The 16,355-nt window shown below is 44.9% G+C and overlaps 1 protein-coding gene across 3 annotated transcripts in view; it reads left to right on the forward strand.

Moving 5' to 3' along the window:
* Positions 1 to 802: 802 nt before the first annotated feature.
* Positions 803 to 16,355, forward strand: part of cabp1b (calcium binding protein 1b) — a 24,276-nt gene continuing 8,723 nt past the window's right edge. Inside the window, exons 1-2 of one of the 3 annotated variants that reach the window (XM_019882940.1) lie at positions 10,685 to 11,591; positions 15,038 to 15,205. In XM_019882940.1, coding sequence (XP_019738499.1) covers positions 11,550 to 11,591; positions 15,038 to 15,205 — 210 coding nt within the window. In that variant the 5' untranslated portion in view covers positions 10,685 to 11,549. Of the gene's footprint in view, positions 2,878 to 10,684; positions 11,592 to 15,037; positions 15,210 to 16,355 lie in introns of those variants that run through there. The other 2 variants (XM_019882939.1, XM_019882942.1) reach the window with 2 other exon arrangements.

A 16,355-nucleotide genomic window follows, 5' to 3' on the forward strand; every position in this document is an offset into this window, starting at 1 on the left:
AATCTTTCAGTGTAGTCAACTGCGCCAGGATATGTGCTATGGAACCACAATAACTATTAATTATTAATTATTATAACCCTGCTCCTAGTATAGGTTTACTGTCAAACTAAACATCAAACAAAGATCATTACATGTAGCGTATTTAAAACAACCACATAGTTTTGTCCGTTTGCTTTTGAATGCGCAATGCAAAGGACAGGCTAACAGCTAGCCTCGGTGCCGTAGTGTTGTAGCTCTTTCAGTGCCTCATATTTGAACAAAAATGGTGGAGTAACACATGTCGATAGATGAACATATAACAATACCAACAGGTATATACTGTGTTTTATTTTATTTTTTATCCTCTGCCAAGGGCGGCGACTATTGCTGCAGCTTATTGAGCTGAGATGTAACCATCAGTATATCTGTTTGTTTGTATCACCTTTGTCCAGGTGGCCAAGGCATGCATACCAGGAGGAGCAGCACAATGTCTACTAAAGTGAAGCAAAAACTTGTTCATTCTTGACGTTTCGTTCAATTATGTCACCCTTTTTGTTTTTCTACAATATATTACAGAATCATAATTTTCTTAAAACATAACGTAGAAAGGGTTCTGTCAGTCGTCATCTGTACCTGTGGGTAAAAAACAAAAAACAAAAAACAAAAAAAAAAAAAAAAGTCATTATTTTTTTTATTTTTTTTTTTTTTTTTTGTTTTTTTGTTTTTTGTTTTTTCCCCACAGGTACAGATGACGACTGACAGAACCCTTTCTACGATGGAACTTTCCTGTACGACTGAGAGCCTCCACAAGCATCTTAAAACATAACAAAAAAATGGGGGTGGTTTTTTGGAGGAGGGGGGTCGGTATTCTATTACAGTGTGAATTACAATCCTCATCAGTGAAAGTAGCGACGGCACAAGACGTGAAATATTTTCGACAATACATCCCTCTTTAAGTGTGATAAGGATGTCGAGCGAGCGGATGAGTTAAGTAGGCGACTGCTCGAGTGATGCGGTGGAGATAGTCGCGCTCTTCCTGCAGCGTAGGAGACACAGATGTCAGAGCACACACGTTCCCCAGGGAGCAGAGGGCAAAATGCACTAATTTCACACTTTTTCCCTATCAAGCTCAAGTCTTAATTAGCCGCGCATACCCGTACACACACACACACACAAATGAGCATACACCCACTTTTTTTTTTTGCCCTGCGTGGACATCTGCTGCGGGACTTCCGTGACCCTGGGTGTAAACATGGCTCCCTTTGCATTCTCATGCAATTCTCCTCGGCAAATGTGCTCTTATTAAGTAGTGCAAAGGCACACTCACACTTCCAGTCATCGGGTGTGAACATTATGCAAACGTGGCCCGCGACATAAGCCTGAACTTTTTCATCTCGGGGGCAAAGAATGCACCTTTTTGCATGAGTGCAAAACAGCTAAAGAAGAAAAAGAAATATCCAAACAGCATTGAGTAGAGAAGTGTAAAAAAAAAAAAAAAAAAGCAATTTACAATGTGGGCTCTGACAAGAATAAGACCCCGTTGACCTCACCATTTGAAATGCTTTTCCAGGCCTTTACTGCAGCCTCTTTCAGTTCTTGTTTGTGACGTCAGGCGAGTTACAAGCACGGATGGAGAATATTTTTTAAGAGCAGGCATGCATGTCCAGCTGTGGGCCTGGAGGGCCGCCGTCCTGCCTGTTTTCCATCTCCCCCCCGGGCTGCAACACACCTGATTCAAATGATCAGCTCATCACACAGCTCTGAAGCAGCACAAGAACGATCCTGATTATATGAATCAGATATGTTGCTACCTGGAGAATCTGCCTTCAAAAAGTTGATGTTTATATCGTTTTTGAAGCAGTAAATTGAAGTGGACGGCAACACACGGTGAGATTTTTTTCCTATTAATTTCTCTGTGTATAAAACACGAAAATGACAAGATTGTTTTGTGCAGCAAGTGTACCTAATGTTCTGGCCGTTCGGTGTGTTATCATTTCACAAGAGCTCAAAGCTGAAATCATAAACTTATTATCTACGGAGCGGGATTAGAAGACTGATAGCATCCTCCCAGAGCACGAAGAGCCGCAGTGGATTCTTCTTTTCATTCTTTGTGGCAAATTACGCGCGTGATAATCCGCGGTGACGTGGGTCCCTTCGGTGAACTGGCAGCGTGGACGCAGCGCGTGCGCGTGCGTGCATTCAAACTTGCAGCGAGTGGAGGGGAACAGTTCCCCTTGCAAATGTCGCGGCAGGTGGCAGCTGCCGCAGACCTCCGCCCGACCACCGCCGCCGCCACCGCCACGCCCGCGGACGTGGATCCAGCTGCCGGCTGATGTACCCCACGCACCTGCACTTTCATCCGCAAGAAGTGGGACGCGAGCGACCATGAGCTCCGCTTTGCCCAAAAGCGAATCCGCAACGTCTCTGCTGAGGTCCGCCGGGCTCCAGCGCAGATCCACGCAGTCCGACCACGGCCCGCACGGGCACCGGAACCAGCGCGGGCAGAGAGCAGCCGACGCCGGCCGGTCGGAAGAGGCGAGCGCCAGGAGACCCCTGTGCCGCCCCGGCCACGCAGAGAAAGGCGCGGAGGACGTGAAACGCAAGACGCGCGTCAAATCCGGCAGGTCCAAGCAATCCGCGGGAACCGGGGCTCGCGGACGGGACGCCAAGGGATCCCCGGGTGCGCCCAAGGAGGACCGGGACGACGCCGACTTCTTCTTCGAGACCGACAAAGGGACGGTGAGCGGCTCAGCCTCCAGCCTGAGCTCGGACGCCGCCGCTGCCGGTCGTGGCCCCGTTCCGAGTCGGCCCGCCTCCGGCCGGAGGTCCAAGAGGCTCAGCACCGTTTCGGACTATGATGCGAGCCTGCACCCCATCGTCAAGTCTGTCTTTGGACAAGTAAGCTTGAGCTCAACACACACATGCAGCACTTTTTAAAAACCCTTTTTAAATGTAGCTTTGAATCAATCACTCAAAAAAAAAAAAAACTGAGCATCACAGTGCACTAATGGTTGACACATCTGCGTGACATTCGAGAGGTTCTAGGCTCAATTCCGCATAATCCATCTTTTTTTTCTGCCCGCCATACACATGACTGGGGGCTGTATAGGTTTAAATAAGAGCGGTTTCTTTGTAAGGGAAGGCAGCGCAGTGGTTAGTAAGTCTTGTCTCGATGTTCTCTTTGATTCTCGATATCCTTCGGTTACTCCGACTCGCTCATTCAAAAAAAAAAAGGTTTGTTACCTCCACTGAAGGCTGAAGATGCCCATAGGTGCGAATGTGAGTGTGGATTTGTCTATATGTGCCCTATGATTGACTGGCGACCAGTCCAGGATACCGCACCCCTCACCACAGGCGTATCACATTTTAAGGCTCTACTTACAATATCCTGGATAAAATGAAAATTTTTTTAATTGTTTTTAATGAACCACAGAAGCATCGCATGATAGTCAAGGAAGAAACACATTGCCACAAAGAAAGGAAACGGGCGACGTGTGGATATTTCGAGGCTCATTCACTCACTGCAACTGTGCAGTTCAGCGACAGAGACTCTCCATGCTTCGCTTCGTTGTTGTAAAACACAAAATTAGTCGTTTATGTTGAATGCACTCCGTTGGTATGGCTTGGAGGTGCTGCGAGAACGTTTTTTTTTGTTTTGTTTTGTGAACGCTTGGTGCATGATAGGATGTTCCATCTGCGACATCGCGACGCTGATTCAAGTCGTAGCAAAACTAGTGGCCGGTAGTTCATTAAAAAAAAAAAACATTTGGTAATCCCGGCACGCTGCGCGACAGTTTCGTATCGATTTGGCATGTGATGGGTCTTCGCACCAAAGTGTATCCCGTCATGGATACCCACTGGCTGCACATCCATTTAACAGTGACATCCATGCGTTATTCGCTACAAAAAAACAAACAAAAATGTTCTTCATTCAGATCTGCACTAAGATGAAATGGCTCCATCCTTGTAAAAGTTTTTGGGGGACATCTCATTTGATGTCCATACTGTATTTCCATTTGCTGTGATGGCTCAAAATCAGCCGGCATACGATCCGGAATGAGGACAGGCGGTATGGAAAACGGATGAATTGTGTTTCCGTTAGATTACCTGGTAAAAATGTCGCCAAAAATATAAAATAACAAAATAACTCCTCTCTCGCGCTCAATCCCGTGTGGCCAGTTTGAAGTCCTCCAAATGGTCAGAGGGCAGCCAGGCCAGAGAATAACCAAGAGAGAAAGGGTTGGACCAAAACAGTCCAAAGGTGCTTTGGGGAAAGTGAGCAAATTAGCAAGGGAGCAACATTTAAAGAAACCTCTCCCAAAACAGCTGGGCGGAGGGGGAAGGGGATGGGGGGGCACTATCAGAAGGAATCTTTCATACAGGGACTTCCCAACGTATGACCAAAATGAAATCTTTTTTTGCAGAAGCGCACGAATAACTTGAATCGGAGTGAATGCATTCTACTCATCGCAACGATTACTTTTCTGAACGTGTGACTCAGCAGCGAGCATTGTCGTCATCACAAAGGCACAATGTCCATACAGGAAATGCGTCTTAATTCGCCCTTGCTGTCTGGTTGCTCTCCAATATCTCCCCATTTTCTTTCACGCCGTCGCCTTCCACACAGATAATTAGAAAAAAAAAAAGCTGGAGAGGAGACAATTACCTCCGTGCACACTAATGTGCTCCCAAAATAACTCATCTCTCGCACTCAATCTGGGCCAGAGCTTCAATCGGTCTCGGAGGTTAGTATCAGGCATGTTCTCGTCACACTCGCACTCTCGAAATATCACATTTATAACCCAATTGTTGGGTCAAAAAGGTACCGATGACCACTTGGGCCACTTTAATATGTTAACTCAAGAACCCTGAAATGAATGCTACCAATATGACCCACTCATTTGACGCAAGAATTTGCTTACCCCGAAAAATAACCCGGAAACTTGACCCGACGCAAACAAGCAAGGATTTGGATTGAGGAAATCGCCCAAGTTTGTCATAACTGTAAAGACAAGCAATAGTTCTAGCACGTTCACAAATTCAGACATATCTCAGAAATAACTGCGTTCATTTTTTTTTTTTTTTTTGCTTTCTGCTATTTAGTGAATGAGCAATCGTGGCCTTTCAGCTCACAGATCCCTCTGGTGTATTGCAGCGGCATCATGAGGCGCTATCCTGTGACATGAACGGAAAAAGGCAGCTTGAATCATTAAGATGGACCATTTCTAAAAGAATTCGCAAAAGGAAGTCTTAGGACACGAAGATGCATTTGCGTTTGTTTTCATCGAAACACGTTGCAAATCATAACATGTCCTTTGGGACACAGAATGGTCATTCACATCATACTTCATATTTTTAATTCCACCAAAACAATTGTTACGGTTTGCGTGATAACAACTCAACTCGTTGACATACCGCACTGTACATGGGCTACCCTAAATTCGTAATTGCCAAGCAACAAGAGTGAAAATGAGAAAATTGCACGCGCGCACACGCACGGGGTCTCGCGCGCGCGCACACAAGCACGTAGACATGCAGAACTTAGAGTGGACACGACAGGCCGATGCAGCTCAACAAACTTTGTTTTTATAAAATAATTTCTTACGTAACCGGAAGATCTGCATACATACGAGGCCAACAGAGCAGCCAGTGGAGGAGGCTAAAAATAGAACATCAAGACCTGAATTTGAAAGACTGGAGGCGGCACACAGTTTTTTTTGTGTGTGTGTTCTCTGCACTGAAAAGGAAAAAAAAGCAACCCTTCATGAGGCGCTCAATCAAATGCTTGCAAAGTCACAATTTCAACCTTGGATATGAATGCATTTCCCCCCTTAAATATTTTGTCATCATCATACATCATTATAAAGATGCATCAAAAATACAATTTATTCTTTTAAGTATTTTGAGCAGGAAAAAAAAAAGCTTGTGATCAACTGCTTGAATGCAATCCCCCTTCAATTGGATGGCTTGGTTCGGATAAAGCCACTTGGTTGATGATGCCTTCGTCATGTTTACCTCATGCATATTCATGCCTTACCTTGAGCATCGTGTATTTTTTATTTCCAAATATACTTATTCTAATGTTCTAACCCTTTCATGAAGACCAGGAAGTGCATTTGGGAACCAAAAATTGCGTTCAAATGGACAACCCAGGCCTCGCTGCAAGACGGTAAAGAAACGAAACAAAAATGTCAACAACAACAACAATGTACTATTATTACTACTACTACTACTTCTACTAGTAGTAGTAGTTGTTGTAGTAGCACTACTACTACTCGTACTACCACTTGTGGGAATACCAGTGATTGTGAAAGCAGTTTTTCATGTTAACCAGCAGAGGGCGTAAGATGCATTTGGACTCACACTGTATGTCTGCCATGTTACCGCCAGACTTGAATCAGCCAAATGATGTTTGAAAAAAAAAAAAGAAAGTGACAAAGAGAGAAACAAATGGATGACTTTGTGGAGTTCGGATGATCCTTGTGAACAACATCAACACTCAGTCGCTTTCTCAGTCGTGACAATGCTGAGTGCCATGAGAGGAAGAAAAAAAATTCGCCTCCTCGCTTGCAGTGTTGCTGTCATTCATGCTGATTCACCCTGTCACCTGTTGCCCCCTTTTTGGTTTTTTTTGTTGTTGTTTTTTTGCACAAATCTGTCTCCATCCGCCATATTTGCTCTTGAGGTCCATCTGACCTTGACGAATTCTTACAAAGGCTCACAGCAGTAATTCTCAGTGTGCCACGAGTACCACTAGTGCTTCGAGGGGTCCCTCTGCTGGTACATGAAAGAATCACAGAATTAAACGCGAATAATATTTATGTTTAAATCATGATAAACAATCAAAATGAATGAACCTTGTAGCCATACGGTCTGTTTTTTTTTCTAATCTTTATGTATATATTATTTTACTTTTCAAGTACAGTTTAGTACTTTTAAGTGCAGATAATACATTTGGATTCAATCTTTAAGAACTGGTTATTTTTCAACAATTTTAGTCTCGCATAGTGTCACCTAAATAACTGATTTTGGTATCATTTTCAATAGTTTTAAGGGTTTAGTAAAAACTCTACGTAGTTTTTGATGAACACTTGGACCTACCCTGTTACTGTAGTCTAATTGTGTCTGGGTCTTAGAGAACTAAGTATTTGTTTTTTGAGGCGGGACTAGTATCAGATGCATTGAATGGTGAAATGTTTTTGGGTTTTGTTTTAGTTTTTTTGCCTGTGTGGGCATGATGCAGGGAAAGAGACAAGCCTCAGCACAGCGAGCGCAGCATATGCCTCCAGTATGTCTCGAGTGTGAGGCGCTATTTTTAGAGCCTCATGGATATTTTGGTCTTCACTCGACATGATAAAAAAAAACCTACTTGGCGTAAATCCTCTTTTTTTTTTTTTTTTTTTTTTTTATGCACACGAGGATTAAGCTGCGAAACGGATGCGCCCAAGTGCACATGATTACAAATGATGCTCAATATTTGTGCACGGTGTGGAAGGCAGAGAATGAGACACATGAGGACAATGGAGGTTGGGTTTGGGGGGGGGGGTTGTCCTGTGCATGTCACGTGACGTCATAGCATTAAAATGTATTTTAAATTGCTCTCTTTGCACATGACCCACTTAGCCTCTTCCACAGGTGTTGAGGCCATGGGGAAGGGGGACCCACATTGCCTTTTTGGGCTGTGCCCGGCAGGACGTCCTGGGTGCAGGCCTGGCTACCTCATTAATCAGATTAGGAATCTGGATTCAACATTTTGATAGATTGTGGAATACCAAAAATTAAAATCACATGCTTTTAAATGTATGTACTGTTTTTTTTTTTTGTTTGTTTTTTTTGTTTTATTCACACACACACACACAGAGTAACGGCATTGATACCGAGTTATGAAAATGAGAGTGAGACAAGGATATGAAAGAGGGGAAAAAAGTCATGGAATCGGAGGCGTATACACATACACACACACACACACTCACACACACACACACACACACACACACACACACACACACACACACACACACACACACTCCTGCTTGACTTGATGGGAGCTGACGGCTCGTGTGTGTGACGTCCAATGTGTTCTGAAGTTCACAATGAGCCTGCGGTGCGAGGCTGCGTGAATCATCCAGTGAGCAACACACACACACACACACACACACACACACACACACACAAGGCCAATGAGAGGTATTGTATTGAATGGCAGACGCGGTCCAAATGATTTGAGTGTTAAATGTTTGTAGGTTGGGTGGTGGCAGAAAAAAGTAAAATAAAATTTTGAATTGAAGAAAAAAAAAAAAAACAGCGCTCAACAGTATTGTACTTTATAAAAACATGCAGTGATGACATCATTAAATCAAAAGATTTAAACCGTTTGCGCATCATGATTTCATGCTTCAGTGGCTCCTGGCATTGTGCAGCTTCTTTCAGTGTGCATGCCTTGGCCGCTAGCAAGATGTTGAATCCAGACATGACAAAGAACACTTTTGCAACTCCTGAAAGTGAGTCAGTGATATGCAGTATTATGAGACCGGGGTTTTTTGGGGGTTTTTTTTGCATATTGTCTGTCCACATGTGTTACTGCACCACGAGTATTCAATTATCTTTTGCTCAAATGGTTTTAAGAGCATCGATCTCTTTGTTTTATCTCCTATATTTTTATATGTTTGATAGGTTTACTTTCATGTTGTACTTGAACCACACCACTGTAGTGTGAAGACGTTGACTTTGGACTTCAGGCAGCGGTGGTCAGGGTTCAGGATTTGCAATCCAAAGTATCTCAGCTGTAAAGATATTTAGTCATGCATTCATCCTCCTGGTGAAGTTAAAGTGCCGATTTCAGCAAAAAGCAAGCTTCCAAAAGGCCCTGTCCTGCCGTTTGCCATCATTCCGCTTCAAGAAACCTATTCATCATTATTGCACGGTGGGGGCCAGTGGTTAGCATGCCTGCCTCGCAGTCAAGAGACTCCGAGTTCACATCCCGGTTCAGGTCTTCCTTGGTGGAGTTTGCGTGTTCTCTCCGTGCTCGTGTTGTTCTTTTCCTCTTGGTTCCTCGAGTTTCTTCCGCATTCTCCAAACCTGCTAGTTTGGTACGTTAAAGACAGGACATTTTTGTTGTTGTGAATGTGAGTGGTTCAATTAGCCCGCTGTGATTGACTCGCAAATTGCTGAGCTCACTCCAAAGTCAGCTCGGGGAGAAGTTCCGATGCTACTCGCCAACGGATGGATGCTTCAAATACACCAACACGAGTTGCGGCATTGAAAACTCACAGCTGCCCATGCTTGGCAACATTCAGTTTATAATACGCCGGCATAAGAATTGAGGAGGAAATTGCACAAAAGGCGAGGCGCATCTTTACATCTATTTATTCATCCAGCAATATATTAATATCCATCCATCCATGTGTCCATCAGTCCGTCTGTGCATCCATCCATCAATCCCTTCGTGGGTCCATCTGTCCATCCATCCATCTGTCCCTCTATCCATCCATCCATCCATCCATGCATCCATCCATCCAACATCCATTCGTGCATCCATCCATCCATCCATCCATGCATCCATCCATCCAACATCCATTCGTGCATCCATCCATCCATCCATCCATGCATCCATCCATCCAACATCCATTCGTGCATCCATCTGTCCATCCATCCATCATCCATTCATGGGTCCATGTGTCCATCCATCCATATACCCATTCATCCGTGCATCCATCCATCTGTTCCTGGGTCCATCTGTTCATCCATCCATGCATCCATCCATCCCTTCGTGCATCCATCTGTCCATCCATCTGTGCGTCCATCCATCCATCCATCCATCCATCCATCCATCCATCCATCCATCCATCCATCCATCCATCCATCCATCCATCCATCCATCCATCCATCCATCCATCCATCCATCCATCCATCCATCCATCCATCCATCGAGTTGCGGCATTGAAAACTCACAGCTGCCCATGCTTGGCAACATTCAGTTTATAATACGCCGGCATAAGAATTGAGGAGGAAATTGCACAAAAGGTGAGGCGCATCTTTACATCTATTTATTCATCCAGCAATATATTAATATCCATCCATCCATGTGTCCATCAGTCCGTCTGTGCATCCATCCATCAATCCCTTCGTGGGTCCATCTGTCCATCCATCCATCTGTCCCTCTATCCATCCATCCATCCATCCATGCATCCATCCATCCAACATCCATTCGTGCATCCATCCATCCATCCATCCATGCATCCATCCATCCAACATCCATTCGTGCATCCATCTGTCCATCCATCCATCATCCATTCATGGGTCCATGTGTCCATCCATCCATATACCCATTCATCCGTGCATCCATCCATCTGTTCCTGGGTCCATCTGTTCATCCATCCATGCATCCATCCATCCCTTCGTGCATCCATCTGTCCATCCATCTGTGCGTCCATCCATCCATCCATCCATCCATCCATCCATCCATCCATCCATCCATCCATCCATTTATCCACTAGAGGCTGTTTTAGGGGCTGTTTAACACTTTTGCTTGTTGTTTTGGTCAAGCAAGAGAGTGAGGCTGAACGCTTCATGCCAAATGATGCTGTGCGAAAATAAATATGAATAAAACCAGAGAAGCATTTTTTTTTATTTTGTGTGTGTGTGTGTGTGTGTGTGTGTGTGTGCGTGCGTGCGTTTGCATTTGGAGCCGAGTGTCCCTTTTGTGTGCCATGTTTTGGTCTCAATCCAAGCCCTTCAAGCCTAAAATGACTTTGTGGATACATGTGCGTGTGCACGCGTGTGTGCATGTGAATGGATGGATGGATGCTAAGGCTATAAAGTGGGGAGAAGGAGCAGGAGAGTGGTTTATTTTTAGAATCGAGAGCCGCACATGAGTGTGTATGTCTATTGGCGTGTGTGTGATGTGTGTGTGGGGTGTGGGGCGTGGGGGGTGCTTGTAGGTATCTGTGTGTTTTGGATTCGCCACTGCGGCGTCTTGCTCTGGGGAAGGTAATATGCTTGTCCATGAACCTCTTGAGTGGAATTTGCATAGATTTGGAAAGCATGGGAAGAAAGAGAGAGGGGGTGAGAGAGAGAGAGAAGGAGAGAGCGGAAGGTATCGAGAGAAAGTGAGCGAGCGAGAGCAAGGGGAAGGAGAGCGGGTGGAGGGGAGGGATGCAAAGACCGTCGGGGAGAGGACGGAATGATTAAGCCATCTTTTCCACTCCCGCCGCTCGAACCGCCTCACTCATCCCCTTGTTCTTCCGAGCCGTCGTTTGTTCTCCTTTGTCTGAGTTGCAACCAACCCCCCCGCCCTCCTCCGCTCCTCCCCATGCAGACCCCCCACCTCCCAACTCCCATCCCTTTCCTCCTCTATCAACCCTCTCCGCTTCTCCCCAAATGTCCTCTCCTGTCAGTCAATGAGCCAGTGAAACCTCGTTCCCCTTTTCCGATCACTCGCCATCCCAATGCACGCCGGGAGACGCACGCGGACGCTCATGCGCGCGCCGTCGTCACACACACTTAGGGGGGAAACATAAGGCGAGACGGCCGCGTTTGGGGTTCTTTTTGAAATTTTTTTTTTCTTTGCAATGGGCAACTCTGTAAAGTCACTCAAAATTTTCACCAAGAAGGTAAGATCTGCTCTCTTGGCTGTGCTCCCTGCATGTTTGCCCCACCCCCCACCCCACCCTTCCAGGCGCCCCTAAGGCGACCCTACTGGACCTGCACTGACTGGACTTTGTGCGCTTGGACTTCCCCATCCATGTCGTGTTTGCTTGGAAGGAAACAGTCGTAGGATGGACTCGGTGTAGCTTCAGCGGTGCATGCAAGTCGTGTTTTTTTCCGGAGTGAAGACTTATTGTGAAGAGTTGGTCAGTGTTACATGAGGCCAGCCGGCGGGTCGTGCCAACAGTTGAACTTGAGTCGCGTCGGTTCGGTGGCACCTCGACTGTGACGTCCGACGCGATCCATTCCAGCCTTTTTGTCATCTTATCTCTTCTAAAGTACTATTACAAACGCAGATTTTTTTTGGAGAGGAGTAATAAGAAGTGAACCTGTTAAATCCCCCCCCCCACCCCCACCACATTATGTTATGGGTCAAATCGAGCCATTTAAAAGTGAAAAAAAAAATGCAATTAATTGAAAAGGTTTCCCCTCCCTGCTTTGTCGTGGGTCACAGTGGTCCATTTTAAAGAGTGAAGTAACATTTTAGCATTTTCATCAGTCGTTTAAGTGTAAAAAGAAGTGAACTTGTGAGCACCCTTATTTGTTTGTGGGTCAAATTGATCCAGTTGAATGTTAAAAGATTGATTTAAATGCAAAAAAGTTTCACCCTCATGTTATGTTTTGGGTCACACTGACCCATTTTAAATTGAAAACAAACAAATAAAAGTAATATTAACCATTAGCACCCTTATTTGTTTGTGGGTCAAATTGACCCAGTTGAATGTTAAAAGATTGATTTAAATGCAAAAAAGTTTCACCCTCATGTTTTGGGTCACACTGACCCATTTTAAGTTGAAAACAAACAAATAAAAGTAATATTAACCATTATACAAGTTTAAAAAGATTTAGTCGTCTTGTAAAAGTCAAGCTGATCCATTTTAAAGAAAAAAAAATCAAAAATAATAACAAGCAACCCTTATTACTTAAGAATGGGTCAAGAATATTTTAATAAAGTAACATTTCAACAAGAATTTAACCTGCTATCCTCTTCTTCCGCTGTGGGTCAAACTGACACAAAGGTCTTTTTTTTTTCGAAAATAATAAGCAACCCTTATTACTTAAAAATGGGTCAAATTGACCCATTTTTAAGTCAAGAATATTTTAATAAAGTAACATTTCAACAATAATTTAACCTGCTATCCTCTTCTTCGGCTGTGGGTCAAACTGACACAAAGGTCTTTTTTTTTTCTTATGTTGTGGGTCAATCGACCAATTCAAAGTTAAAAAGAACAAGTACATAATTGTAAAAGTTATTTTGTTTGCCAAAGTGATTCACTGTTAGGTTGATTTTTGTTGTTGTTTTTAAGCAGTGTAGTACATGCATAAGACGCAGCATAAATGGTGAATCATGGAATTTGAAATGTGATATGAAACAATGTTCATTTCTGCCACTTAATGATGTAACACACGTTTGTGTGTCAGTGTGGACTCCTACTTTTCTCAATAGTGATAGCTTCCATTTTGCTAGTAAAAAGTAACGGTTAAGAGGTAAAGCGCCTGTTTCAAACTCAAGGCCCGGGGGCCAGATGTGGCCCACCACATCATTTCAAGTGGCCCGTGAAAGCAAATCCAAGATGACAACTTCTGTGATGTTTGCTAAAATCTTGACCAAAATTTTAAATTTTCATATGCAATAAATCAGAGACATATTGTAAGCATTTTCTTGTTACCAAACACCCTCATTACAGTTACTTAATAATTAAATGAAACTTGACTTCTTTATATGGTTTCAGTCATAACGGCCCTCCAAGGGAAACGCTAATTATAATGTGGCCCGCCACAAAAATGAGTTTGAGACCCCTGAGCTAAAGCGTCAACATTTTACCATTAACGGCATATTTTTCTTACTTCAAATGTCGAGTTTCCACCGTATTGTCTTCCATACGGTAACGTATGAGTATGTTGAGAACATGTAAAAGTGCAGCATTTGCTGTCTTCCTTGGTTAAATTGGCTGCTCAGTGACTCCTGACCACCGACAGCTGCACAAAAAAATAAATAAATAAAATTACAGTTGCAGCCATCCGAGCACCCCGGACGACTTCTTGCTCGACTTTGGCCTTTTTCTCCTGACATTTTTTTTTTTCCTTCCTGCGTGTTATGTAACTGCCCGCGCGTGGCTCGCTCGTAATTTTCTGGCACGATGTATCCTCCGCAAACAGCCCCCTGCGCCATGCATCACTTGCTCGGATTAGCCAGTGGGCATCGAACCCCGCGTGCTCGCCCACTGCAGAAATGCACAAAGTGGCTGCATTCGGGCTGACATGGCAGCAGATGGAGTGTCCGCGGTCGTTGAGAGTACGGGACAGGATGTACGTTGGGTGTGCATGCGCTTTAAGTGTCGTACACTGATGCGAAGGCGCGCGCGGCGATCGCGGCTCTTCGGGGGTAATTGGCTGTGACAGTCGCACGATCTGAAGATGTGATCGGGATGTCACGTTCTATTTTCGGTCTTTTTTTTTTTTTTTTTTTTAATGGCTACGGTTAGTTTGGATCCACCGCTAACGAGCAACCGGCTGGTTTTAATTAACCTGTAGCTGCGCCTGTAATTGGGACGACTTTGCACGAGAGGCTCGTTTCGCCCTCGGGTTGAAGCCCTTAATTGGTGGTTAGGATTAAATGGCTGGCTGCCCATTAAAGTTCTCCTCTGGACCGGCCTGTAAAATGTGTACGCGGTTCAGGTGCGTCTTTAGGGTCAAGGTCGACACACTGACTGTCGTTGCCGTTGGCCGTCATGCGTCTGGAATTGCAACGAAGCGTTACGAGTATCAACTTTTAACAAAATAGGGCCGATCAAATGTATACAACTCACCTGTCTTCATGTACAGCCTGTCAATCTTTTGGTGACATCATGCTGCAAGGCTCCCACGCAACCGAGAAGAGGTGATCTTAGAAGACCTGAATTGAACATTCGAAGTGTCCTGAGAGAGTTCACACATCTCGAGCTGTTATGATCCATTGATAATCTGGTATCGATATGTGAAAGCGGTGCAACGAGTCGAAAAGACAGGAAAGGAGGAGTAGTAAGACAGGCAGTGCCATTGGGATGTTGAAGGGAGCGCATGGCTGAAAAGGTTTTGGAATGGCTGTCGGAGGCAATTTGTCTTCTGGGAAGTTTGTCGCCTTTGGAAGAGAACATAGGAAGTCAAAAGCGCAAAGTATCAAAACTCCACGGCATCTCTTCGCCGCGGTTCATGTTCCATAATGACTGACTCCAGATGGGCCAATGACTGACAGATCCCGAACTCCTCATCACTCGACGCCGCCTCAAATTGAATCCCCCGCCCCCCCACCTCATCTTGATTTAACCACCGTGCTCCTCACTCCCCTTACCCTGGATCGATTCCGCTCCAGGACCAGAAGAAGAACTACAAAGCCGTGCAGTCGTGTGAGGAGGGGGGCTCGGGTGGGGGCTATCTGGAGCCGCTAGTGGCCCTGGCCCAGAACGGCGCAAACATGCACAATGTGCTGGGCCCCGCTTGCATCTTTCTACGCAAGGGCTTCGCCGAGAGCCGGCAGGCTGTACGTAAGTCCAGAATTTAGCACGTGCATGCATGCTGAGAAGCGAGTGCGCCATTTTTTTTTGGGGGGGGGGTCTATTTATTATCAAAAAGAATCAGACAATAAATACAGTATCATATTATTTTTGTTGCCTCAGGTTAACATGAAATGTTAAAAAAAAAAAAAGACAATTGGACAATTTTCCTGGGTGGGGGGGGTGCATGTTTCTCAAAATAATGTGTTCTTACTACTTTCGAATTGAGACAAAATGGGACATTTTTACCACAGCTCGAGGAGCAGTGATGACGTGACAATTGGACAATTTTACTGGGGGCGGGGGGGATGCACGTTTCTCAAAATAATGTGTTCTTACTCCTTTCGATTCGAGACAAAATGTGACATTTTTACCACAGCTCGAGGAGCAGTGATGACGGAAAAAAAATTCTCTCTTGCCTTTTGCAATTTCAAATATGCTGTGATGGTGCTGCGTTTGCACCAACGCTGCCATTTGTAGGACGACGTCAAACGGGAAGAAATGCAACTTTGATTTCACTTTGCGGCTTTGCGGCAGTGACATCACACGTCCGACTTTTTTTTCGTCTTCTTGAACAAATCATATCAGTCAAGGGAGGCGAGCGTGACTGCGCCGATGTGCTGATGAGATGCGAGATGGCCGTTCCTTTTTGGACGCGGCGGTCGTCTCGCCACGCTCGCATAGCCGCGCTTGTCACGAGTACACGTGTACCGTAGCATGCCCTCAGGGTGTCAAGTTCAGTCATAAGAGTTATGATGCGCGTCAGTTAAAAATGATCATCCTACACCTTGAATCCAAACGTAACAAGAAATGCATGGTCATACATATGCATTTTCGCTCATGGAGGCAGCACTTCACGCACAAGACTGCGTGTTTGTGGCGCATGGACGACACCAAATGCGAATACCGCATCACCCCGACGACAATATCACGGTGGCAATCAAGTATGTGCCGCTTTATCCGAAGCTAACGCTAATCTGTGTACCCAACAAAACTCAATGCAGCTCTGCTTACCTAGCAGGGCATGAAGAATTTGAGATTTTCTGCATGACGGTGCCTCAGCATCAATCGTGGTCTAGATAGTGTAGTCACTTGAAAGTGGCTTTGGATCTTCAGCCAGCCTACTAGCACATGTCC

The sequence above is a fragment of the Hippocampus comes genome, unplaced genomic scaffold (genome assembly GCF_001891065.2).
Source record: "Hippocampus comes isolate QL1 unplaced genomic scaffold, H_comes_QL1_v1.1 scaffold30, whole genome shotgun sequence".
NCBI lineage: Eukaryota > Metazoa > Chordata > Actinopteri > Syngnathiformes > Syngnathidae > Hippocampus > Hippocampus comes.